The following is a 26,789-nucleotide window of genomic DNA, read 5'->3' on the forward strand; positions in this document are numbered from 1 at the left end:
CCTGTCTGTTTGTTTGTGAACAAGATGTCTCAAAAAGTTGTGGACGGATTCGGACAAAATTTGGTGGGGAGTATGTGACAAGGAAGAAATTATTGGATTTTGGGTGACGATCCGGATCCGGATCCGGCGAGTAGAATTTTTAACTGATTCTTCATATTGGGAGATAAGGCCAAAAACGACCTATAGCAGGATATCTCAAAAAGTTGTGGACAGATTCGGACAAAACTTGGTGGACCGGTTGGGTGTCTGACAAAACCGAATCGATTTAATTTTGGTGAAGATCTGAATATGGATTCGGGTACGAGAATTATTTGATTTTTCAAGTGATTCTTCACCATTCAGAGATTGGGCGAAAAGCGATATGTAACATATTTTAACTAGAATGGTACTCAGTAGAGAGCATACCTCCACCTGGTTGGCCATATCACTCAATGGTGAAAATTCACTGAAAAAATTCTACCAGCTGGATCCAAATCCAGATATTCACCAAAATCTAATCGAATCGTCCTTGTCAGACACCCAACCGGTCCAAATCCGTCCACAACCTTTTGAGATATCCTGCTGTTCATTGTTTTTAGCACTATCTCCCAATTGTCTATTCGGTTCTTCACCAACATCTAATCATTTCGTCCTTGTTACATCCGCTACATCACTGCCAAATTTCGTTCGAATCTGTCCGCAACTTTTTGAGATATTTTGTTCACAAACCAACGGACAAACGGACAGACAAACAGACAGGGGTGAAAACATAACCTCCATCCACCTTTGGTGGCGGAGGACAAAAGTTCTGGACGAGTTATGACTAAACTAGGTGGACGGGTTGGTTAGGTGACAAGAACAAGCCGATTAGATTTTTGTTCAGGTGCGGTTCAGTAACACACACACACACACACACACACACACACACACACACACACACACACACACACACACACACACACACACACACACACACACACACACACACACACGATCGAATGCATTACTCCCGCTATCTTACACATGGGGGGGGGGGGAGGGAGTTTGGGTTTTGTCGATTGAATCAAGTGTAGATTGATCAATGATCAGTAAGTATAGCATACCCATCGGCGTGGTCTGAGCAGACCACCTGCGCGTTACCAGAGTTGACCGCAAGGTGGATCCAGACCTGGAATGCCCAAGCACCTGGGCGGTGTATGGTAGGCGCAGGTTACGCGCGCTGTGTATTCGGAATTCGGATTCGTCACTCAGCATCATCATCATCAGCAGCAGCGACGTGGCCGCTGTGACGACATGGATGAAGCGCTGCGAGTCTTGGCGGCGCTGGCCGCGGGTTCCAAGCACCGACACGTCCGGGAGTCGAGCGAGAGGGCGAGCCGTGAGTGGGCACCGGACGCTCCGCGGCGCGCATTGCAGACTGCAGTCTCTGCGTCAATGCGATATTACCTGTGACCATTTATTCTTTTGCCTTGAACGGCGTCGTCGATTCCACAACGCTCCATTAAAACGTCTTTTTTATTATTGAAAATTTACATACAAATTTGAAATCCCACATTGTATTGGGGTAATTTGTAAATTATGCAATATTATAGTACTGATGAGTGATGATACTGTATATGTAAAATCATGATAATTTCATCGTTTATATATATATTGATGTAAAAGCCACTGTTTTATTCAGCATAACATATCAACATTATATTGAACTAGGAACAAAATATGATGCAAAATATGGGACGTGGATGACCTTTGTGAATAATACAAAAGGTGTAGTTTCAATATCTCACCATTCATCCCTTTTTCTCATTCTTATTTTTCATTCATTTGCTCATTATTTAGTTTTTCCTAAAGCTAACAGTAATGGTGTTACCGATGTATCAGAGATCTATGTTTACCAAATTACATTACCAAACAACAAACATACATGTATAATTATTCATTTAAGTAACCGTATTATATAAGGGAAAATATGTTTGTATTAATTCCTGCCACAAGTTGTACCGTCATGGCCAATATCCACTGCGTAAGTAAAAGGTACAGTCAGGAGATTAGAAATGCTCCTTATTTGATATACTGTCCGATATAAAGCAATTTGAGAGGGAGTAGAGAAAAGATACTTGATTCATGTTTTGTGTAGCTTTATTAACAATCTGGCCGTTTAGTGCGATCACTGATAGGCAGTTCAAGATGAATGGATGAACCTTTGGTGAATCTCATTTTTAGTTCACCTGGAACAAAGTTCAGGGGAGCTTAAGCGATGGCGTCCGTCCGTCCATCCGTCCGTAAAGACTTGAAACTTCTTCTCCGAAACCGCTGATGGGATTGCGACCAAATTTGGCACAAATGATATTTGTTGTGTTGTGACTAAAGTTTGTTCACGGCATTAAAAAAACGGAGGCTAAGGGGGTCTACCGGGGGTCAAAGCGCATCCAGGTTTCACCCCACCCAAATTAGAGTTTGCTTTTTTATCTGAAACTACACACAATATTTCGATGAAACTTGACCACAACCTTCATCACCCGTGATGTACCGAAGTTTGTTGATGGCATTAGAAAAAATGGGGTCTGATGAGGTATACAGGGTGAGAGGGGGGAGGAGTAGGGGTTGACCCCCAAAATAGGTATTTGTTTTTGTCTGTTTGAAGTCTTATGTTTGTGTTAGCTTATTGTGTTATCTTATGATATGATTGTGTCTGCTGCATATATTCTACATGCTGCCCTGTCTTCTAGAAACCATTAAAATTGGTTTAAAATACCTTTAGTCAGTGTAGTATACTGTTTATTCTACCAGGTGAGCACCAGGGGTATTGCCCCTATGTTTAAAGTTCTCATGGTATTTTTCTGCTGTATATATCCTTTAAGTTGCTGTTAATATCCCTCATCCCACCTTCATGACCGCATTGTAGTGATAACTGCTGCAGTTTGTGATATAATGACTTTGAGTAATGCATTTCATTTGATGAAAGCTATTTTAATACAAGGAACTTCAACACAGGAGGCCATTAGGTCCCATGAAATAAAATTACTGAAGAAATGCCATACACATTAAGGAAATAGTTGTGTGAATGTCACGGGGTTAAGAAATGCAGAGTGAGATGCTTCAAGAGGAGCATTACACATTGCTGGGAATGGACATTGAGATAGAAGAGTAAATAAAATTCGGTAATTACAGGTTATCCTTCCCAGGTCTAAAATCCCATAGAAAACCAATAGGAAAAATCCCATAGGAAATTGGACCAGTAGGATCTACTGGTTTCGATAAGGAAAGTCAAAGTCAAAAGTTAAAGCTGACCTGTACTCTTGCCTCATGTTCATCTTTTGATCTCGTGTCCACATTTCTTGAGAATACAACAGGCATTTTAAGGCCATTTGGGCCCTGTGCTGTCTTTCTCTCATGGTCCCCCTGTGCTGTCTTTCCCTCGTGGTGCCCCTGTGCTGTCTTTCCCTCATGGTCCCCCTGTGCTGTCTTTCCCTCGTGGTCCCCCTGTGCTGTCTTTCCCTCGCGGTCCCCCTGTGCTGTCTTTCCCCCGCGGTCCCCCTGTGCTGTAAATTCGGTAGAGTAAATAAAATTCGGTAATTACAGGTTATCCTTCCCAGGTCTAAAATCCCATAGAAAACCAATAGGAAAAATCCCATAGGAAATTGGACCAGTAGGATCTACTGATTTCGATAAGGAAAGTCAAAGTCAAAAGTTAAAGCTGACCTGTACTCTTGCCTCATGTTCATCTTTTGATCTCGAGTCCACATTTCTTGAGAATACAACAACAACAGGCATTTTAAGGCCATTTGGGCCCTGTGCTGTCTTTCCCTCGTGGTCCCCCTGTGCTGTCTTTCCCTCGTGGTCCCCCTGTGCTGTCTTTCCCTCGTGGTCCCCCTGTGCTGTCTTTCCCTCGCGGTCCCCCTGTGCTGTCTTTCCCCCGCTGTCCCCCTGTGCTGTCTTTCCCTCGTGGTCCCCCTGTGCTGTCTTTCCCTCGCGGTCCCCCTGCGCTGTCTTTCCCTCGTGGTCCCCCTGTGCTGTCTTTCCCTCGCGGTCCCCCTGCGCTGTCTTTCCCTCACGGTCCCCCTGTACTGTCTTTCCCTCGTGGTCCCCCTGTGCTGCCTTTCCCTCGCGGTCCCCCTGTGCTGTCTTTCCCTCGCGGTGCCCCTGTGCTGTCTTTCCCTCGTGGTCCCCCTGTGCTGTCTTTCCCTCGCGGTCCCCCTGTGCTGTCTTTCCCTCGCGGTCCCCCTGTGCTGTCTTTCCCTCACGGTCCCCCTGTGCTGTCTTTCCCTCGCGGTCCCCCTGTGCTGTCTTTCCCTCGCGGTCCCCCTGTGCTGTCTTTCCCTCGCGGTCCCCCTGTGCTGTCTTTCCCTCGCGGTCCCCCTGTGCTGTCTTTCCCTCACGGTCCCCCTGTGCTGTCTTTCCCTCGCGGTCCCCCTGTGCTGTCTTTCCCTCGCGGTCCCCCTGTGCTGTCTTTCCCTCGCAGTCCCCCTGTGCTGTCTTTCCCTCGCGGTCCCCCTGTGCTGTCTTTCCCTCGCGGTCCCCCTGTGCAGGCTTTCCCTCGCGGTCCCCCTGTGCTGTCTTTCCCTCGCGGTCCCCCTGTGCTGCCTTTCCCTCGCGGTCCCCCTGTGCTGTCTTTCCCCCGCTGTCCCCCTGTGCTGTCTTTCCCTCGTGGTCCCCCTGTGCTGTCTTTCCCTCGCGGTCCCCCTGCGCTGTCTTTCCCTCGTGGTCCCCCTGTACTGTCTTTCCCTCGTGGTCCCCCTGTGCTGCCTTTCCCTCGCGGTCCCCCTGTGCTGTCTTTCCCTCGCGGTGCCCCTGTGCTGTCTTTCCCTCGTGGTCCCCCTGTGCTGTCTTTCCCTCGCGGTCCCCCTGCGCTGTCTTTCCCTCGCGGTCCCCCTGTACTGTCTTTCCCTCGTGGTCCCCCTGTGCTGCCTTTCCCTCGCGGTCCCCCTGTGCTGTCTTTCCCTCGCGGTGCCCCTGTGCTGTCTTTCCCTCGCGGTCCCCCTGTGCTGTCTTTCCCTCGCGGTCCCCCTGTGCTGTCTTTCCCTCGCGGTCCCCCTGTGCTGTCTTTCCCTCGCGGTCCCCCTGTGCTGTCTTTCCCTCGCGGTCCCCCTGTGCTGTCTTTCCCTCGCGGTCCCCCTGTGCTGTCTTTCCCTCACGGTCCCCCTGTGCTGTCTTTCCCTCGCGGTCCCCCTGTGCTGTCTTTCCCTCGCGGTCCCCCTGTGCTGTCTTTCCCTCGCAGTCCCCCTGTGCTGTCTTTCCCTCGCGGTCCCCCTGTGCTGTCTTTCCCTCGCGGTCCCCCTGTGCAGGCTTTCCCTCGCGGTCCCCCTGTGCTGTCTTTCCCTCGCGGTCCCCCTGTGCTGTCTTTCCCTCGCGGTCCCCCTGTGCTGTCTTTCCCTCGCTGTCCCCCTGTGCTGTCTTTCCCTCGCGGTCCCACTGTGCTGTCTTTCCCTCGCGGTCCCCCTGTGCTGTCTTTCCCTCGCGGTCCCCCTGTGCTGTCTTTCCCTCGCGGTTGTCAGCTCTTTCACGAGCCTCGATTCAGTATACAAATTTTTTTTTTTTTAAATAATAATAATACTGCATCAGTAGAAAATACCAATAAAAAACAACCAGTAGGTCAATGAGGGACCAGTAGGAGACCAATAGAATACCAATATATTGTTGCGGATCTCTACGTCGGCCTTTTTCCCCTTAAGAAGGGGGGATTTATCCCCTTTGTTTTTGACTGACCGATGTGAGTCCTGAAGTTGCACAGCTCCCTCCGGAGAGGCAGGGGCGCAACCTCGTCCGCGACCGCGGACAGATGTTAATTGCCGAGCGGTTTAGCAACCACGGCACGAACCATTAGCAGAGACTAAACCCGATCCTGAAACGTTGGCCAAAATCGCGCCACCTGTGTCCAATGGAGAAATCACAAAGACGAACGGATGTGAAGAAGAAGAAGGCAAAAGTAGGACGGACAAATATGATTTATTACTCACTATTATTTACACAACCAAAAGAACCAAGGAGAAGGAAAGAAAAGAAAATAAAGACAGAAGGATGGAAGGACCAGAAGACACAGTGCAAATTCTAACTTACCTATACAAGCTTACTTAAACCCCAGGACAACATAGAAGACGGATGACAGTCAGACTTACACGGGGGGGGGGGGGGGGAAGAGGGGGGGGGGGGGAATGCAGGTAGGATTGGCTGGAGGAGATGGTTCAGGTATGGCATCCAGGTAGCTCGTTCTCCAGTCCCCAACTTGCACCGCGAAGCAGATGAACCAGACGGCAGGAGCTCTCCGCGCGTCGTTTGGCGTGTGCGGAACTATCACAGGGCAACGGTAGGCCCACTTTGGCGGTTACCCTCGCGGCTCAGCCGAGTACGTAACAAGCGAACAGTTCTAATAACCGTGAACAATGCGCTCTTCAGTGGCTCAATGCGTTCTCTCAATAGCATTCGCTCGCGATGCGTGACCCCCTTCTAAACTCAAGTGAACTTGCCGAGTGCCTCTCCCTTCTTATCTGATCGCCTCTCCTCACTCATCTGCGGTGGGGGCGTCGCGCTGCGGGTTATATCACACGCCCTACCAAGCCATACCCACTGAGTCCTGGTTGGGCGCGAGGGCTTCCTGGCTCCACCTCCTGGTGACGAGGGGGCGGGCCACGCCCGTGATTTGGCGGCTCCTCCCCCCTTCTTCTCCGAGACAGAGCACATGGCCAATGGCGTCCTGCGGGATAGAAAACCACTCGCACCGCTGGGATAGAAAACCACTCGCACCGCTGGGATGAGAAACGAAAGGGGACCTATCTTATTTGAATTCGGTGCAATGCAGTGTCAATTAATGGAAGACACAGCCTTAAACTAATACACATAATAAGGAAATAACTATTTAGAAGGATATATGATTTGCTACGTGCATGTATACACAAAGAATTAAGTTAAGCACCCCCCCGTTTTTTTACAACCTCGCACATTACAAGTTTGTTGTCGTCAAAACAGTGTAATATACCCATGATATTGCTATATTTTCTGGAGAAGTGATATTATGGTCACATAAAAACATAACAATCATGCCGTTTTCAATATTTTATTCTGAATAATTTAAGGTGAAATTTTTTGGGAATTTTAGGCATATTTTCACCTCAATTTAAGTATGGAGCTATAGGTCCATCACGGACAGTGTGGATGACGTTTATGTTTTCTAACGTACAGTCATTGTTCTGAGAAGACCTCTAGCGATCTTTGCGTCAATAACGTGTGTAGGACCCACGTGATCGGATGGAGCAAGGTGCTGTGACAACCATCCCCTGGCCTGCGTACAGTCCTGACCTGAACCCCCTCGAGCACGTTTGGGACATGTTGGGACGACAAATTGCGAAGATGGTCCCTCCAATAGCCAATCTGGATGAATTGGAACGTGCATTACATCGGGAATGGAACAACCTGCCACAGCAACGCATACGACGGCTTACAGGGTCTATGAGACGTAGGGTTGAGTCAGTGATCCGATCACGTGGGTCCTACACACGTTATTGACGCAAAGATCGCTAGAGGTCTTCTCAGAACAATGACTGTACGTTAGAAAACATAAACGTCATCCACACTGTCCGTGATGGACCTATAGCTCCATACTTAAATTGAGGTGAAAATATGCCTAAAATTCCCAAAAAATTTCACCTTAAATTATTCAGAATAAAATATTGAAAACGGCATGATTGTTATGTTTTTATGTGACCATAATATCACTTCTCCAGAAAATATAGCAATATCATGGGTATATTACACTGTTTTGACGACAACAAACTTGTAATGTGCGAGGTTGTAAAAAAACGGGGGGGTGCTTAACTTAATTCTTTGTGTATATATGGATTGACTAGGAGGACGACCTTTGACCTTTACACTACGGAGGGTGATATTTACAACAATTCTCAAATCCACAACAATATAAATGAACAGTATTGAAGATAATCAATCGACATATGTGGGGAAATTACATGCCCAGACCAGGAATCGAACCTAGGTCTATAATGGACCGTACCAGTGCTCGGCCATCTGAGCTATTTGTACAACATCAGCACTGCAACTTGCATTCTCATGTACAAAAAGACTCCACATGGAAACTCTGTTATAAAGAACATTGCTATAACTCAATTCATTATTGAACTGTGTTTTTGGTGTTTGTTTATAACAAAATATAATTTAACTATTTTGGTTGCTCTAAGGGTTTTTGAGACCAGTTAACCCTAATAGTTTCTACAGGACCAGATTGACTGAAAGGTTCCTATTGGTTTCTATGGATTTTCAGACCAGTTGCATCTAATGGTTTCTATTGGTTTCAACCAAATCTGGTTATAGTTCTACTGCAAACTCTACTGGTTCCTGGAGAAACCAATAGGAACCGTGATTTCCAATAGAGGTCCATAGAAATGTCCTCCTGGTTTATATTGTTTTCTAAGGGATTTTTGACCTGGGTTACTAAAATTCACAAGCAGGTGTGTGTGTGTGTGTGTGTGTGTGTGTGTGTGTGTGTGTGTGCGTGTGCGTGTACCCATGTGCGAGTGCATGCGCATGCGTTTCACGCTACTACTCCTACAGTTTTGGGCCGATTGCATCCAGATTTACTACATAGGATTAGCATGATCCCAATTCGGGTCGAAGGGTGTTTTTAATTTTTGCTGGTGGGTGGTTTTGGGATGACAACACCGATGAAAATTCTCTATGTAAATATGTATCGTGCAGCACCGCTTCAGGTGGGAGAGGATTTACATGTCCCCACCCTTTTCAGTCCAGTATTCCTGTCCCCACGTTTTCCAGTGCAATGAGGTGTTTTGAATTATAAGCAGTCGATATGTTTTTGCTTCATGTACGTAACCCGGGGTTTTTTTCCCCGGAGCGATTGAGACAGCTGTCAGTTGCCTATACTCCATCCAAATAAAGTTATGCGTCAGAAAAACGTGTTTCATGCTTGGAACAAGATCGCCATATGGGTACTTTGCTAGTCTATAAAATGGGATAAACATTCTCGCCTTCTACCATGTAGTGTTTGTTTGTGATACAAGGTAAGATAAATGCCACAGGGTTGAGGATCAGATAACTGATTATTTAAATAAATTAATAATTCGTGAAAGTAATGACACAATGACATCGGCTGCATTCATTATTTTAAGGAGCTTTTCTATATCAAATAACGAGCTTTTCTAATCTCCTGACTGTACGTTTTACTTACGCAGTGGATATTGGCCATGACGGTACAACTTGTGGCAGTAATTAATACAAACACACAGTTACTTAAATGAATAATTATACATGTATGTTTGTTGTTTGGTAATGGAATTTGGTAAACATAGATCTCTGTTACATCGGTAACACTATTACTGTTAGCATTAGGAATAAATAGCACCGCAAAGCGGGCGTAACGTAACCCCTCAGCCCATGCATGGTGAAAGGAAGCATTGATGATAATTTGTTATTTGAAGCGAAGTTGTATACCGAGTAGGATTTTGCAGTAAAGAAATTTTCGCCCATGAACCCATTTCGCACCCTTGAACCTTCCTCAACTCAACCCCAACACACACTGCAAAAATGGATTTAATCGGACAAGCCGTTCTGCTTGAAATTGACGGAAACCAATTTCAAGATGGCTGCCGTGGCGGCCATATTGAAAATCGCAGCGCGCCCATTTTCGAAAGGCACTTTCCGCTACTCAACCCCAACACACATTGCAAACATGGATTTAATTGGACAAGCCGTTCTGCTCGAAATTGACGGAAACCAATTTCAAGATGGCTACCGTGGTGGCCATTTTGAAAATCGCAGCTCGCCAATTTTCGAAAGGAACCTCCTTCTACCCAAACCCCAACACACACTGCAAAAATGGATTTAATCGGACAAGCCGTTCTGCTCGAAATTGACGGAAACCAATTTCAAGATGGCTGCCGTGGCGGCCATATTGAAAATCGCAGCGCGCCCATTTTCGAAAGGCACCTTCCTCTACTCAACCCCAACACACACTGCAAACATGGATTTAATCGGACGAGCCGTTCTGCTCGAAATTGACAGAAACCAATTTCAAGATGGCTACCGTGGCGGCCATGTTGAAAATCGCAGCGCGCCCATTTTCGAAAGGAACCTTCCTCGACTCAACCCGAACAAACACTGCAAAAATGGATTTAATCGGACAAGCCGTTCTGCTTGAAATTGACGGAAACCAATTTCAAGATGGCTGCCGTGGCGGCCATATTGAAAATCGCAGCGCGCCCATGAACCTTCCTCGACTCAACCTGAACAAACACTGCAAAAATGGATTTAATCGGACAAGCTGTTCTGCTCGAAATTGACGGAAACCAATTTCAAGATGGCTACCGTGGCGGCCATATTGAAAATCGCAGCATGCCCATTTTTGAAAGGAACCTTCCTCTACTCAACCACAACACACACTGCAAAAATGGATTTAATCGGACAAGCCGTTCTGCTCGAAATTGACGGAAACCAATTTCAAGATGGCTACCGTGGCGGCCATATTGAAAATCGCAGCACGCCCATTTTCGAAAGGAACCTTCTTCTACTCAACCCCAACACACACTGCAAAAATGGATTTAATCGGACAAGCCGTTCTGCTCGAAATTGACGGAAACCAAAAGTTGACGGACGCCCAGATGGCTGCCGTGGCGGCCATATTGAAAATCGCAGCGCGCCCATTTTCGAAAGGAACCTTCCTCTACCCAACCCCAACACACACTGCAAAAAATGGATTTAATCGGACAAGCCGTTCTCCTTGAAATTGACGGAAACCAAAAGTTGACGGACGCCCGGACGCCCTGACTCCCGGATGCCCGGACGACGCCTGTGACGACAATACCCCTTGGCCCAATTTGGGCTGAGGGGTGAAAACTAAATAATGAGCAAATGAATGAAAAAATAAGAATGATAATAACGGATAAATGGTGAGATATTGAAGCTACACCTTTTGTATTATTCACAAAAGGTCATCTACATCCCATATTTTGCATTATATATAATGTTGATATGTTATGCTGAATAAAACAGTGGATTTTACATTAATATATATAAACGATGAAATTATCATGATTTTACATATACAGTATCGTCAGTACTATAATATTGCATAATTTCAAAATTATCCCAATACAATGTGAGATTTCAAAATTATCCCAATACAATTTGGGAAACAAATGGTACTGCATTCATTATTTTTAGTCTTCAACAATTAAGGTTTCATTTTGCACTCAACACATTCAACACATCCTCGCTCTTCCATGAGCCTCAACCATGTATTCAAAAAAGAGGCATATATGTCTGCCAAATATGAACAAGATTATTATTAAAGAAGCAGCCTATTTGTGAAAAAGGCTCATGCCTAGAGAAGAATAAGAAGAGTACTTCACTCTATATTCATATTTAGCTCACCTGGACTTTCTCCGGTCAAATTTTGTGATCAAGCATTGTCCGTAGATAAGTCAGTCAGTGTCAGTGAATGAGTCTGTAAACAATTGCAAATCGTTTGAACCAAACACGTGGTTTTGATGAAACTTGGCCACAAGCTTCATATCTTGGCCACAAGCCGGTCCGGTCTGGAGAGGACGCTGGCGTTACTTGTTCGCCGCTTCTCCGACTGGGCCATTGTACATAGTTTGCTTTTCTGGTGGTCGTGGCGGATTTTTGACCGTTGGGTCTGCCCTCTGCTCGGTCCCGGCTCTGCTCCTGGCTTCGCCTGCCCGGCTCCTCCACTGTTTCCTCAGGCCCGCTCCCGTTGTTTGTGGCCGTTGTTTGCGGCGGTGGCTGTTTGCCGCTGTGGTCTTGATTAGCGGCTGCAGTCGTTTGCCGCTGCGTTTGCCGCTGCGTTTGCCGCTTTGCCTCCTCGACCTTGGCCTCGTACTCGTCCCTTCGCTCCTGCCTGGCATGGCTCTGAAGTACTCCGCCGCAAGGCTTCTTCTGCTCAATACCCGCTCCACCCCATCATGCATCTCTGCCATCAAATCAAATGGACTCCTCCGACGACCCAGGTACATTCACCGTGGCTCCGGTCGTAAGTTTGTTTATTTGCAATCAGGTCACTCCATCCCCGTCCTCTGGTCGGCTCAGCGCACTCTCACTCTTCGTCCCAGCGCACCTGGTCACAGCAACCCACACGATCGCACCTCCTGCCTACGAACCCTGGCTAAATCACCTGAATTCATCCCTGCTGTTCAAAACAACATCAAGCTCACCCTGTTCAACACCCGGTCCCTCAACAACAAATGCCTCATCCTGAACGAATACATCCTGGATAACAAACTGGACTTTCTCTGTCTCACCGAAACCTGGCAACAACCTCTGGACTACTACACACTTAACCTCACCACACCCAATGGATATTCCTACGTCAATAAACCACGGTCGGAGGGCCGAGGTGGTGGAATTGCCGTTATCCACCGTCAAGACATCAAGACCAACCTCATCTCCATCTCATCTGCTCCATCATTTGAACACCTGGCTTTAAAACTCTCTGGTCACACGCAGTCAGTCATGGCTGTCGTCTACCGCCCTCCCAAACCACACCCATCATTCCTGTCTGACTTCTCCTACTTTCTGACCCAGCTATGTTCCCTCTCCCCCTCAATCCTCCTCCTTGGTGATTTCAATATCCACATGGACTCCACTGACTCCACAATAACCACTGACTTCACTGATTTACTCACCTGCTTTAACCTCACTCAACATGTCGACTTTCCTACCCATATCCGTGGTCACATTTTGGACCTTGTCTGCTCCACTGGATTAAATTTGCACCATCTCTATGGCTCCGACCTCACCCTCTCTGACCACTTAGCCATCACTCTGACCATCAACATCCCCGCCCCAACACCAAGGCATTATCGCACAATCAACTTCCGTAAGCTAAACGCTCTTTCACCTACCTCATTCTCATCCACCCTCTCTGAAAAAATGTCCACTTCTCCCTTCATTGACCTCCACACCCCTTCCGACCTCACTGACTACTACAACCACACTCTCTCCTCCTGCCTTGACCAGCTTGCGCCTGTAAAAACCAAAACAGTTTCTTTCACCCATTCTGCTCCCTGGTTTACCCCTGAACTCCACCTGATGAAAACTCGTGCTCGCCAACTTGAAAGACTCCGCAATAAAACGGGTCTCACAGTTCACTCCCAAGCCTACAAGGACCACATACAACACTACAAAGATGCCCTCTCCCGCGCCCGCTCTGCCTACTACTCTCAAATTATCCACTCTGGCTCCGGAAACCCAAAACCACTCTTCTCGACAATAAACAAACTCCTCCGCCCCCTGAACACCACCACCCAGTCATTCACAGTAGACAACTGCATCTCCTTCCTCTCTTTCTTCCAACGCAAAATTGACAACATCTACAACAGCTTGACCACCGCCGCACCCGCTCCCCCTCCAACCACCTGCCCCCCCCTTGTCCTGCCATCCCCTGTCTCGGTTCTCCCCAATCTCCCCTACTGACCTCTCTGAACTCCTCATAGGAATGAAAACTGCCACCTGCACTCTTGACCCCATCCCCTCCAGCTTTGTCAAAGCCTCCCTCCCTGCTCTCTCTCCACTTATCATTGCAACAATAAACTCCTCCCTGTCTACAGGCATCGTCCCACCTTCCCTCAAAATTGCTGCTGTTACCCCCATTCTAAAAAAACCTGGTCTAAACCCTGACACCCTAAACAACTTCAGACCCATCTCCAACCTACCCTTTCTGTCAAAAGTTTTGGAACGCGCTGTAGCCACTCAACTCAAACATCATCTCTCTGCCAATAACCTGTATGAAACATTCCAATCCGGATTCCGCTCCAACCACAGTACTGAAACTGCTCTCCTCAAAATCACCAACGACCTTCTCCTCTCCTCTGACGCTGGCAACCTCAACATTCTCGTCCTCCTCGACCTCAGCGCTGCCTTTGACACCATCGATCACACTATCCTCCTCACCCGACTTGAATCCACCTTTAACGTTACCGGCACTGCCCTCTCTTGGATTAAATCATACCTCTCTGACAGATGCCAGTTCATCTCCATCAATAACTGCAAATCCCCCACTGCTCCCCTCCCCCAAGGTGTCCCCCAAGGTTCAGTTATTGGCCCCCTCCTCTTCATCCTTTACCTGTCCCCGCTCGGTCACTTAATCCGCCGTCATGGTCTCCAATTCCACTGCTTCGCCGATGACATCCAGCTTTTCATCTCCACCAAGTCCGTCTCCACCGACACCCACTCTATCCTGACAAACTGCATCACTGAAATAAAATCCTGGCTTCAAATCAACTTCCTCAAGCTTAACTGTGATAAATCTGAAATAATCATCATTGGCCCAAAAACGCTCACAAAATCCACCCATAACTTTGCCCTCAACATCGACGGTATCCCAGTATCCACCTCCCCTCACATCCGGAATCTTGGCGTCATCTTTGACCAAACCCTTTCCTTCGACAAATACACTAAACAGATCACAAAGTCAGCCTTCTTTCACCTGAAAAACATTGCCCGTCTCCGCTCATCCCTCTCCTCCACGGCTGCAGAAACCCTCATCCACGCCTTCATCACCTCCCGTCTGGACTACTGCAATAGCCTCCTCTATGGTTCACCCTCAAAAATCACCAATAAACTCCAATACATTCAGAACTCCGCTGCCCGTCTACTCACCCATTCCCGGACCCGTGACCACATCACCCCCGTCCTTTACAAGCTTCACTGGCTCCCCATCCCCCAGAGAATCCAGTACAAAATCCTCCTCTTGACATACAAAGCCCTCCATAACCTGGCCCCATCCTACCTGGCTGACCTCCTCTCCAGACACACTCCCACCCGCAACCTCCGCTCTGCTGGTACCAACCTCCTGACCCCCTCCATCCGGACCAAATTCAGATCCTGGGGGGACAGGGCCTTCTCCATCGCTGCTCCCACCCTCTGGAACTCACTACCTCACACCATCAGAGACTCCTCCTCACTCACCACATTCAAAACATCACTAAAGACCCACCTGTTCAACACTGCATTCAACATTCAACCCACAGCATTTAACCCCTGACTATCTCTTCTCCTTCTCCCTCCTTTTGCTTTAAATATTTCCCTATTGATTCGTGTCTTTTTGCAATTGTTGTTTTCATGTATTGTTATGCATTATGTTTGCCACTCTGTCAAAGCGCCTTTGGGCTTCTGAAAAAGCGCTATACAAAATAAATGAATTATTATTATTATTATTATATCTGATGCCTAATGAAGGTGTATTGACAGCATCAATATCTGCACTCATGAACAGGTTGAAATCAGGTTTAAAATGCTAAAAAAAACATTCCTGCTATAACCTGCAGGGGGCATTGCATCAGCAACATAGCCATGACCTCAGCCAAAAACGTGACCTGTAACCTATAAAAACATAAACCGTAACATGTAAAACCATGACATGTATCCTGTAGAAACACGGCCTGTAACCTGTAAAACCATGACCTGTAATCTGTAAAAACACGGCCTGTAACCTGTAAAACCATGACCTGTAACCTGTAAAACCATGACCTGTAACATCATGACCTGTAACCTATAAAAACATGACCTGTAACCTGTAAAACCATGACCTGTAACCTATAAAAACATAAACCGTAACATGTAAAACTATGACCTGTAACCTATAAAAACATAAACCGTAACATGTAAAACCATGACCTGCAACCTGTAAAAACACGGCCTGTAACCTGTAAAACCATGACCTGTAACCTGTAAAACCATGACCTGTAACCTGTAAAATCATGACCTGTAACCTGTAAAATCATGACCTGTAACCTGTAAAATCATGACCTGTAACCTGTAAAACCATGACATGTAACCTATAAAAACATAACCCATAACATGTAAAACCATGACCTGTAACCTGTAAAAACACGACATGTAACCTGTAAAAGCATGACCTGTAACCTGTAAAAACATGACCTGTAACCTGTAAAAACATGATCGGTCAACAAGGGGGCTTCCATTTAACCAATCACGTGACCAGATTCTGTGCATGAACAAAATTTCGATATTTTATGACGTCATTGACTGTTGTTCCTGATCCAGGTGAGCCTCAGGACCCATGGTACTATTTTTATATACAACTGGCTATTGACTGAATTAAAAATACTAGGGCATGCCCGTACTATATATATATCTAAAATTATATCCCCCCCCTCTATTTACATGAAATGGTTTGGTCCAAAGCGAACGGCTTGCGAGTACGGTGACAATCCCCCCCCCCCCCCCCCCCTCTATTTACATGAAATGGTTTGGTCCAAAGCGAACGGCTTGCGAGTACGGTGACAATCCCCCCCCTCTATTTACATGAAATGGTTTGGTCCAAAGCGAACGGCTTGCGGAGTTTGGTAAAGAAATCGCCATAATGTGCACAAACGCGCAGGAAAGCGAAAGAATCGCAAATTAGTTTTAATTAGTTTTAAAACATAGTTTAACGCCAACATAGCGGCAACATAGTTTGCCAACGTGAAATAAATGAATACGCTCTCAAATGTGCCGTCCGAGGCAGAGTCTGTTCGGCACGTTCGGCACACGTGATAGCTCGCTGCTCTCTGATTGGTTGAATCGTTTTTTGGACATAGCTCGGTAACTACTTGTCCGATTAATATGAAACCTTGAAAAGGCACATCCTCGGGTCCCCAGCAATATACCTGGCAAGTTTCAAGTATATCGAACCCGTGGTTGTCGAGAAACAGCGGTCACAGACATACAGACATACATACATACATACATACATACATACATACATACATACATACATACATACATACACACAGAGATTACTGGAATTATAGATAGATGCAAACATATGCACATGTTTATGCAAAAATATGCAAACATATGCGCATGTTTATGCAAAAATATGCAAACATATGCCTATGTTTATGCAAAAATATGTGCATGTTTATGCAAAAATATGCAAGCATATGCACATGTTTATGCAAAAATATGCAAACATATGCCTATGTTTATGCAAAAATATGCGCATTGAAAAATATGCAAGCATATGTGCATGTTTATGCAAAAATATGCAAACATATGCGCATGTTTATGCAAAAATATGCAAACATATGCCTATGTTTATGCAAAAATATGCAAACATATGCGCATGTTTATGCAAAAATATGCAAGCATATGCGCATGTTTATGCAAAAATATGCAAGCATATGCACATGTTTATGCAAAAATATGCAAACATATGCCTATGTTTATGCAAAAATATGCAAACAAATGTGCATGTTTATGCAAAAATATGCAAGCATATGCGCATGTTTATGCAAAAATATGCAAACATATGCGCATGTTTATGCAAAAATATGCAAACATATGCCTATGTTTATGCAAAAATATGCGCATGTTTATTCAAAAATATGCAAACATATGCCTATGTTTATGCAAAAATATGCGCATGTTTATGCAAAAATATGCAAGCATATGCACATGTTTATGCAAAAATATGCAAACATATGCCTATGTTTATGCAAAAATATGCGAGCATATGTGCATGTTTATGCAAAAATATGCAAACATATGCCGATGTTTATGCAAAAATATGCGCATGTTTATGCAAAAGTATGCAAGCATATGCACATGTTTATGCAAAAAGATGCAAACATATGCCTATGTTTATGCAAAAATATGCAAACATATGCCTATGTTTATGCAAAAATATGCAAACATATGCCTATGTTTATGCAAAAATATGCAAACATATGCGCATGTTTATGCAAAAATATGCAAAAAATATCATTTGCACAGAAAGTTGGCGACAAAAAGCAAGGTGTCATGTTATTGAAGGATCAAATAATAGTGGTTTTACTGTACTAATTTACAATAATATAAAGCAATATGTTGCAAGTATATAGTCGTACTGTGCAAACAAGTTTTGCAACTGTGCATGTGTGCATTGTACAGGTGCGCTGGAAGGCAGCCAGGATGGAGGCACTTGTGAAATCAATGTTCTCAGGTGCGTCTGATCAGCACCTGCTGTCGTGCACAACCATAATCTGCCATTTTAAGACTGCTCAGCTGTTCTTTGTTCTTGTGCTTGACTAACCTATAATAACTATTATTAGTATTATTATTATTATTTTCTTTCTTCCATGATGCTCTGGCTCAAGTCCAGTCTTGCTTGACCCAAGTTTCTTTTCCATTATGAAATATCGTGGATCTCACTTCCGGGCATTGAATTGTGCATCATCCGATGTGATGACACAGGATCTTTGGATAAAATATGAGATGAGTCACCTCCTACAAAATGTAATACCATTTGGAAAAGTCACTGCTCTGATGTTTATGTTTGACTTCGAGGCAAATATTTCTTGTTGACTAAACTTTATTCCCGACAGTAAAAATATTTTCCTTTCTCCTCAAATTAATCCAATACAGTTGTAGTCGTGGTCGTTCATATGCACAGCGTGGTTGTGGGTTCGCATCATCAGGTCTTGCAGGACCATAGTGATGTCGCTTTTGCAGCGCCCCCTGTAGGTTAGGGCAGGAATTTGTAATTTCTTCAGGGTGACACATCAATGTATAGCCCTGCCTGCAAACCACCATGGTTGCTGTTTATAGCTATGTCAAGATAGAAAAGCATGATAGGCAGCTAAGAGGTGAGTTGCACACCTCTGGAACCACCTTTAGAACCACCTTTTGAGGCCAGTTTTCCCTGCAGAGCTGGGGTTGGCCTTTTTTTCGGGCACCGTGGTCCCCTTTTTTGAAGCAATGTTTTACAGCCGGATGCCCTTCCTGTCGCCAACCCTGTTAGTCGCCTCTTGCGACACACAGGGAATTACCAGTGAACTGGTCCTCAATTTGCCGACCTCGGAAGGATGACAGGCTGAGTCAACCCCTCTGGTGTTAATTCAGCGATCAACCGGGATTCCAAGCCAGGATCCTAGGATCCCAAGCCGGCACCCGAACCGCTAAGCCAACACCAGGCTAATTGCACACCTCTGGGGCCTAGGCTATCCTGCCAGCCCAATAAAATACAGTTCCACCATTGATCAATTGCATCGCAAAGACATTATTATTGCAGTCACCTCTTCCAGGCACCATTTTGATTGAGGCTCAGGAAGCTGCTATAGCAGAGAGAATATGGTATATCGGAGTGAGCGAGTGAGCAATACTGCTGAGTGTCCGCACCTCTTGATATATCTACACTCATCCGCCCAGTCAGTTCTGTGAATTCAGCAATTTAAAATGAGGGCAAATTGTATGGCTTTTTGTATTGCATGGGTTTTTCACTTTGTTTTACGACTCGCAAACTTGTTCCTTGTGCGGTTGTTTGCATCTGCCAGAGAGAAATGTTTGCAGCCATTCCAGTTTGCCCTGGAGTCCAAGAACATGCGACTGGGCCAGCATGCATTGGCTGGGATACAGGTACTCATACCTACCCAGGTACTCATACCTACCCAGTTACTCACAGATGCCCAGGTACTCACAGCCTCTTCCAAGCCACAATATTTGAGAACAGAGTGCAGAGAAGGGAGGACCATCTAGATTCTAGAAACTTGTGACTGGTACTATAACCAATATTGAGCAGGTCCAGTTTGAATTAATTACGCTTTGTTATCCCAATAACCTCAATAATACAACCTTGATAACACAATATTACATGACCTGATGGCATTAACCTTGATCTCGCCCAACACTAACCCAAATGATCGTATTGAAGTGCAAGCTATCACGTCATCATTTTATTTTTCCTCAATTTGACATTTTAAAGCATCATTGGGTGAATCATTTGCTTTGATAGGCAGTGCTTTCCTCCGTGGGATTAAAGGTTGAGAAGCGGCATAATTTCCATTTCCTTATTTTGTTCTCTTCTATGTTGTTAATTAATTCACTGTGTTTTGCTTCATGTTTGTTTTACCGAATCAAGTTTGCCTCGAGGGATCTGTGGAAGATGGAGTATTTGACTTTCATTCTGCAGAATTGATGATGCGCAGATGATGAAATTAATGGCTCTTTTGTTGATTGGAGAATCTACATAGTGGAGGATAATTTGCTCCTGGACCTCACCGTTGCCATCAAAGCAAAACAGACACTAAGGTTGAAATAAAATGAAGTGGGGTGCAATTCAAATTCAGATGGGACACAATGAGTGGGTGTTTAAACCATATGCATATTTAGCCCGTCTGCCCACCTTCCCCCCTCACAGTAGGAGACGGGTCTTTGTGCGTGGGTGTGTGTGCGGTGTGTGTATGTGTGCGTGGGTGTGTGTCAAACTTTTCTTCTTTTTTTTACAATTTGAGTTTTTGACATCAATTTTTCAACAAGCAGTTCTATCTTCTACCAACTCCTCTCCGGCAATGCACCACCTGCTCTGTCTGTGCTCTGCCCCCCAAATGTTCCTAAAGGTCGCACAAGACCTGCCAGCAACCCTCTTATGGTTAAATTGCCAAAGTCAAGACTCTCTGCTCACCTTCACTCCTTCATTCCTCTTTTCTCCTGCCTCTGGAACAAACTCCCTCACTCTATTCAATCGCACTCCTCCCTCCTGGTCTTCAAAACAGCTGTTCATGAGCATCTCATGTCTTCCCCCATCCAAAACCTTGATCTTTTCTACCCCCGTTAATACACCCAAACCCCACCTACTTCAAATTCCGTTTTCCTTCCTGAAATCACCTGTAGTGTCCATCTTGTTTATCCTTTGTTCCCCCTCCCCCAGCCCTATCTCTTCCACAGGTGTCCCTGTTCCCAACTGTTGTTGTACTTCCCTCTCTCTCCCCCTCTTTTCTCCCGCTCCCTTTATTATGTCCTATGTGTTAGCTATTATACGAGCCTAAACTAAGGATCCCCAAAAAAAATTCCCATTATTATGAGAATATGGTGAAAGTAATTAAAAATTGGATCAAAATGTGAAAGGGCAAAGTTATAGTGACTATAAGTAGGCCTTATAAGCTCCGCCGAGCATAAGATGCTATATTTATTTATTTATTTATTTATTTATTTTGTTAATTGCTTCCATGTTTCTTTATTTATTTACCATTGAGCTTCAGTGAGTTTGTCGAGGTCACATCTTTTTTCACAATTAAGCTTTTGTTATCAATTCTTCAACAAACCTTTTATTATGAGAATATGGAGGACACAAATTAATGAAATATACAATGAATTTAAACTGTTGTTTTCATCAAGTTTAGTTTTGGTACAAAGCATACGTTGACGTGCTTTGCATTTTGAGATGCTTTCTAGTTATTTATTTCAGATATCCGTCTTGCTCTGCCCCTCCTCGGCCTCCCGCTACGCATCCTTGCCCAAGATGCCAAGGCCGTAAGCCAAAATGGTGGATCACATTGGGGTTCCAGGCTATTTGGAAGGAAGTAAACATTGTTTAGGATGTTCGACACATTTTCATGGGCAGGAAGCATTTTAAGAGGTGTGGGTTGGAGTGCTCCTCTGGCTCATTCTATTTTACGGTCTGCAAAGTATGACGTTGTTTGCCTCCATATGGAGGGCATCCGAGGTTAAATTTTATTCCGTTTAAATGTGGGCATTTTGGTACCATGCCTTGAGCTTGTACAGTATTTGGAATAGCACAGGTAAAAGCTGTTTATCATGTTATTAGGGTGTATGGGTAGACCATTATAACTGTAAAGTCATTTTATGATGTATATACTGTATGTATACATATTAAACAACTCAAGATTATTTGACTATGCTTCTGTTGGGTTTTGAGGTGTGTACCTGGAGTGACCCTAAAAAGAGGTGTTTGTCCTATTACATTACCTTCGGCTTAAATGAAATTCATTGCATAGCATGAGGTATAAAGGATTAGTGTTTGAGGCAGAATGGAAACGGTTTTTAGTCGCATCATGTTCGGTTCAAACTCCAAAACTCATTGTCATTTGCACCACTTTCTACCCATGATCCTCTGCAGAAGCTGCTGGCAGATGAAAGGTTATCTGTGCAAGTGGACAGAGAGACTGGGGATAGCACTGTACTTGGACAGCTTTTGCACACACTCCACTGTACACCAGACCTGCATGAAGATTTACAGGTTGAAGTGATGAAGGTAAGGAATTGCATCAAATGGATGTAAACTTTCATTCATGAAGGGATTAGTACATCTCGAACTTTAGTACATCTCGCTCTGCTTTTTTGCCGATCTATGTTGTTACAAAAATGAGAGCTCCATTTTCGTCATGGATGTAAGTAAAAAAAAAAAGCTAATTCATTTTCACATTTGAATATGTAAGATAATTATCAATACGTATTCTCGTAAAGTATTGATAAATTGATTTATTTGAGAGGGTCAATTGGCAAATTTATTTTACAGAAAATGTATTTATTTGGCTTCGACGTGGACCAAAAGTTCCCTCAGAGTTTCTGGCAACCAAGTTGGCAATCTATTCCCACTCGTGCCAGCTAAATCCCATTGGCACGTGGTTCTGATTTGCAACCCGGAAAGCCTCTGGTGAAATTAGAGACTTTGGGGATATGGGTGGAGCATCCCATGAAGAAAATGAGACACAGTGACTGGGGAGAACAAAAAGAGTGGTATTAGAGCAGGAAGGCTCGCTCGAGAGAGAGTGAGACTTGCAATGACAGACTGGATCAAGAATAGAAGAAGAAGAACCACCTTTAGAGGCCATTTTTCCCCGCAGGGTGGGGGTTGGCCTTTTTCGGACACCGTGGTCCCTTATTGAAGCAATGTTTCACGGCCGGATGCCCTTCCTGCCGCCAACCCTGTTGGTGTCCTCTTGTGACACACAGGGAATTACCAGGGAACCGGTACTCAATTTGCCGACCTCGGAAGGAAGACAGGCTGAGTCAACCTCCCTGGCGTTAATTCAGCGATCGACCGGGATTCAAACTCAGGATCCTAGGATCCCAAGCCAGCACCCTAACCGCTAAGGCAATACCAGGCGTTACTGGATCAAGAATGATTCATGGAAAGTAAGGAAGGGAGTGAAATGGAGGGGTTGAGGAAGGCAACCCTCGATTTAATAAGGAGTGCATGAGCTGCTGTGGTGGAGGCGGTTCGTGGTCCAGAGACTTGCCCCGCCACTCTTGCTGTGTTGGCACCTGACCCGGGGAGGCTGCATCAGGGTGATTGCAACTGCCTCATGTGGCATAGAACACTGGCTTCGTCATCTGGTCAACACGGTCGACTGCTTCCTGTATTATCTTTGCCGGTTGTTTCCTTCCACTACGTTCTTTCCCATCACTGAAAGTCTGGGGTCAGATGCTCCGTTCGGTAAACGTTATCGTTCCATTAAAAGCAACTGGAATCGCTTGCACGACAGCGTTTACCCAACTGCAATCTGCACTCTCAATGAATCTGTGTCTAAGGTTTTGTGAACATCTAAATTCTAAAGCATGGTTATGGATATTTTCAACCATGCCACTCATTTCATTTTCTCATTTCATTTCATCACCATATGGTGTTTTAAGGCTCTCAATTCACAATTTATCTATTTCTTTTCAATGACATCTTTTCAGCAATCACTGTCATAGTACTTCTCATTGTATGTATATCACATATATAGTCGGGGATCCTGTAACGGTCGCGGTTGGACCATCCGCTCGGCCCATCATAACATCTAAACCGCGATCAGTAACAATATATATATATATATATATATATATATATATATATATATATATATATATATATATATATATATATATATATATTGTTGCGGATATGAGGACTGTATTTTTTTTATTGTGTGCTTTATTATTATTGTTTATTCTGCGCCCCCCTGCCTCCGGAGCTGTGTAAAGGTGAAAGGGCATCCCATAATTAGTCCACAAGCATACACGTCAGCCAAATAATAGAATACCCCTGTTTGATAGTTATCTCTTATTCTGTGTTTTAGGGTAAGGCTGTGTCTCCCATTAATTGAAGTACTCCATTGCACCAGTGAAAGAGAATAGATCCCCTTTCATTCCCATCCCCAAAATCTCCTTTCCTTTCACATCCCCTTTCATCATTGCCGAGCCTCGATTGCCAATTACCTCCCCTCCAAAACCACCATTGAACAAGTGCCCGCCCGTCGTCATCAAGGGCGGAGCCAGAGGGTCGCATGACCAACCAGGGCCGAGGTGAGCACACCGATGGGCGTGTCCTGAAGGCCGGCGGCTTGATCGCTGGAGGCGCTATAAAGGCGCGCGCGCAAGAGGGGAGTGAGAGTTGGTTGCGTTGGTTGCGTTGAGTCAGAGTCAGTCAGTGGAGTCGGTGGTCAGTTGGTTGCGTTGGTTGCGGTGAGGAGTCGGTGGTGGTGGTTAGTGGTTGCGTTGGTTGCGGTGAGGAGTCGGTGGTAAAGAGTGAGTGGACCAAGAAAGAGTTGAGGGTTTGGACCAGACGAGTCGGACAAGTCCTGGGAAAGCACGCGACGTCCACAGCAGCCACAACAGCAGCTTGGGGCCTGAACGGGGGTTTTGAGCAGGGCCGCAAAGGAACGGCGGCTGCTAAACGCGCCGATCGTGCTGCGGAGCCCCCTTGGACCTTCCTCTCCCTCCAGCCATCCACCTCCTGCCTTTCCACCCTTCTTGTGTACGTGAGTTTGTTTTGTTTGTTCTGTCCCTGGGTTAATTAAGTCTGTATAAGCTAGTATTTGCACTGTGTCACCTGCGTCTTGTGTTGTAAATAAACGTGACTGCCTCCTTTTTGCTTGTGTGTGTACAATAAATCCAATTACTCTTCTGTCCGTCTTCTCGTCTTATTCCTTTTCCTCTTTGCATTTCGTCGTTTTAGTCTTTTCCCAGATTGGGCAGCTGCGGTGCGATACGGCCAAAGTTCTGGGTGAATCGGGTGAGTCGGGGATCCTGTAACGGTCGCGGTTGGACCATCCGCTCGGCCCATCATAACATCTAAACCGCGATCAGTAACAATATATATATATATATATATATATATATATATATATATATATATATATATATATATATATATATATATATATATATATATAAGAATAAATTAATTATTTATTATTAATTAGTCTTAGTAAATTTATTCAGTACGTTAATTAGTTATTATTATTCATTTTTGTGCATCACGTGGCTGCAGGTCACATCATTGGCTGAGAGGGGCACTGCTGTGCCACTGATACAGTGCCCTATATAGGTTAGAGCAGGAATGTGTAATTCATTTGTAGCTCGCTTACTCTTCGCGAAGGACGCTGTCTGATCTTCAATGTCTATCAACCGATGCCATCAGCTGGGGCACCCATATTAAGGTCCATCTGAAGGACGGCGCACACTGGTGAATCGCCCTGCATCTGAAACACAGGGATGGCAGTTTATAGCTGGGTCAGGAATCAAACCCATGCTAGACAGCTCAGAGGCGAGTGTGCGTACCTCTTGCCTTTGCTGCCAGCCTGGGCCTTATTGTAATTGTTTATGGAAAATAGACACTGTTGTTTTTGTTACTAGTCCTTACCTGTAGGGGTGATGTTGGCCAAAAGGTTAGGGCGGCTGGCTTGGGATCCTAAGATCCTGAGTTCGAATCCCGTTGAATTAACGCCAGGTGGGGTTGACTCAGCCTGTCATCCCTCCGAGGTCGGCAAAATGAGTACCAGATAACTGGTTAGAGAGAGGCATTGCATTTGCGGCAGACGCGCCCACTGAAAATGATGCAACCAGCAGCCGGTTGGCTGCACACGAACCACCCACCTGTAGGGGACTATAGGTTTGCTCTCTGTCTGTCTATCCCACCTTTGGTTTTTCTCGACTTTTTCCGATACTGTTTAACATATTCAACTGAAACCTCCCTCTGAGTACTGCTCTCCCCTCTGGGCTGGTGCTCCTGCCTCACACCCAGCTCGGTCTCGCACTGTGGAAACCAAAGCTTTTAGAATCGATGATATCTCCCACCATGAAGCTGATTCTGATGCCCTTTCACTCTCTCACCACAGGCAGGTTGGTGGTCTTTCTGTCTTCTACCGACTCCTCTCCAGCCTTGCTCCCCCAGCTCTGTCTGTGCTTTGTCCCCCAAATATTCCTGCAGGTCGCACAAGATCTGCCAGCACCCCTCTTCTGGTGAAACTTTCAAAATCAAGACTCTCTGCTCACTTTACTCTTTCATTCCTCTTTTTTTCCCACCTCTGGAACAAACTCCCACACTATTCAATCCCACTCCTCCCTCCAGGTCTTCAAAACAGCTGTTCACCACCAACTCTTATCTTCCCTCATCTAAAACCTTGACCTTTTCTACCCCATTAATCCACCCCAAATCCACCTTCTTCAAATTCCGTTTTCTTTCCTGAAAGGCCTGGTAGTGTCCATCTTATTTATCTTCCCCCAGCCCTCTCCCTTTCACAGGTCTCCTGATGTCCCTGTTCTCTACTGTTGTTGTGCTTCCCTCTCTCTCCCCTTGTTGTCTCCCACTCCCTTTATTATATGTTTTTTGTGTTAGCTCTAACACGAGCCTCGACCTTGTATACAAAAAAAAAATACCCTTGGTACATGGCTTTCTTATGATAACTTAAAGAATAAATTTGAGTTTTGGAGTGTTTCGCCAAATTTTCACGGAGTTATGCCCTCTTTGGACTTAGAAAATATCGCGTGTACACATGGGTCAGTTTTCCAGACTTTTCCCCTACACCCTTTAACATATTGAACCGAAACTTGGTAGGGGACATGTATTGCAAAGAAATTCTTCCACTTTTTATTATTGTTTTTTATTTATTATTATTACCCCCTGTTGGACCTAGTCCATAAATGGGGCTTATGAATTGGGTCTCGTCTATCCGTCCATGCGTGTGTGTGCATCCGCAACCATATCTCAGAGATGTATGAACCGATTTGTTCATACTTGGCACAAAGACAATACATGATGGAATACATATGCATACTATTTTGTT

General features: G+C 45.2%; 1 protein-coding gene across 2 annotated transcripts in view; it reads left to right on the plus strand.

Moving 5' to 3' along the window:
- Positions 1-1,256: 1,256 nt before the first annotated feature.
- The window catches only part of ARFGEF3 (ARFGEF family member 3), a 167,502-nt gene continuing 141,969 nt past the window's right edge, over positions 1,257-26,789 (plus strand). For both annotated transcript variants that reach the window (XM_078774049.1, XM_078774050.1), the window contains exons 1-4: positions 1,257-1,357; positions 17,893-17,944; positions 19,275-19,356; positions 21,857-21,991. In XM_078774049.1, coding sequence (XP_078630175.1) covers positions 1,273-1,357; positions 17,893-17,944; positions 19,275-19,356; positions 21,857-21,991 — 354 coding nt within the window. In that variant the 5' untranslated portion in view covers positions 1,257-1,272. The remainder of the gene's footprint in view (positions 1,358-17,892; positions 17,945-19,274; positions 19,357-21,856; positions 21,992-26,789) is intronic.

The sequence above is a fragment of the Myxine glutinosa genome, chromosome 3, assembly GCF_964187855.1.
Source record: "Myxine glutinosa chromosome 3, kmMyxGlut1.1, whole genome shotgun sequence".
NCBI classification, from domain to species: Eukaryota; Metazoa; Chordata; class Myxini; order Myxiniformes; family Myxinidae; genus Myxine; species Myxine glutinosa.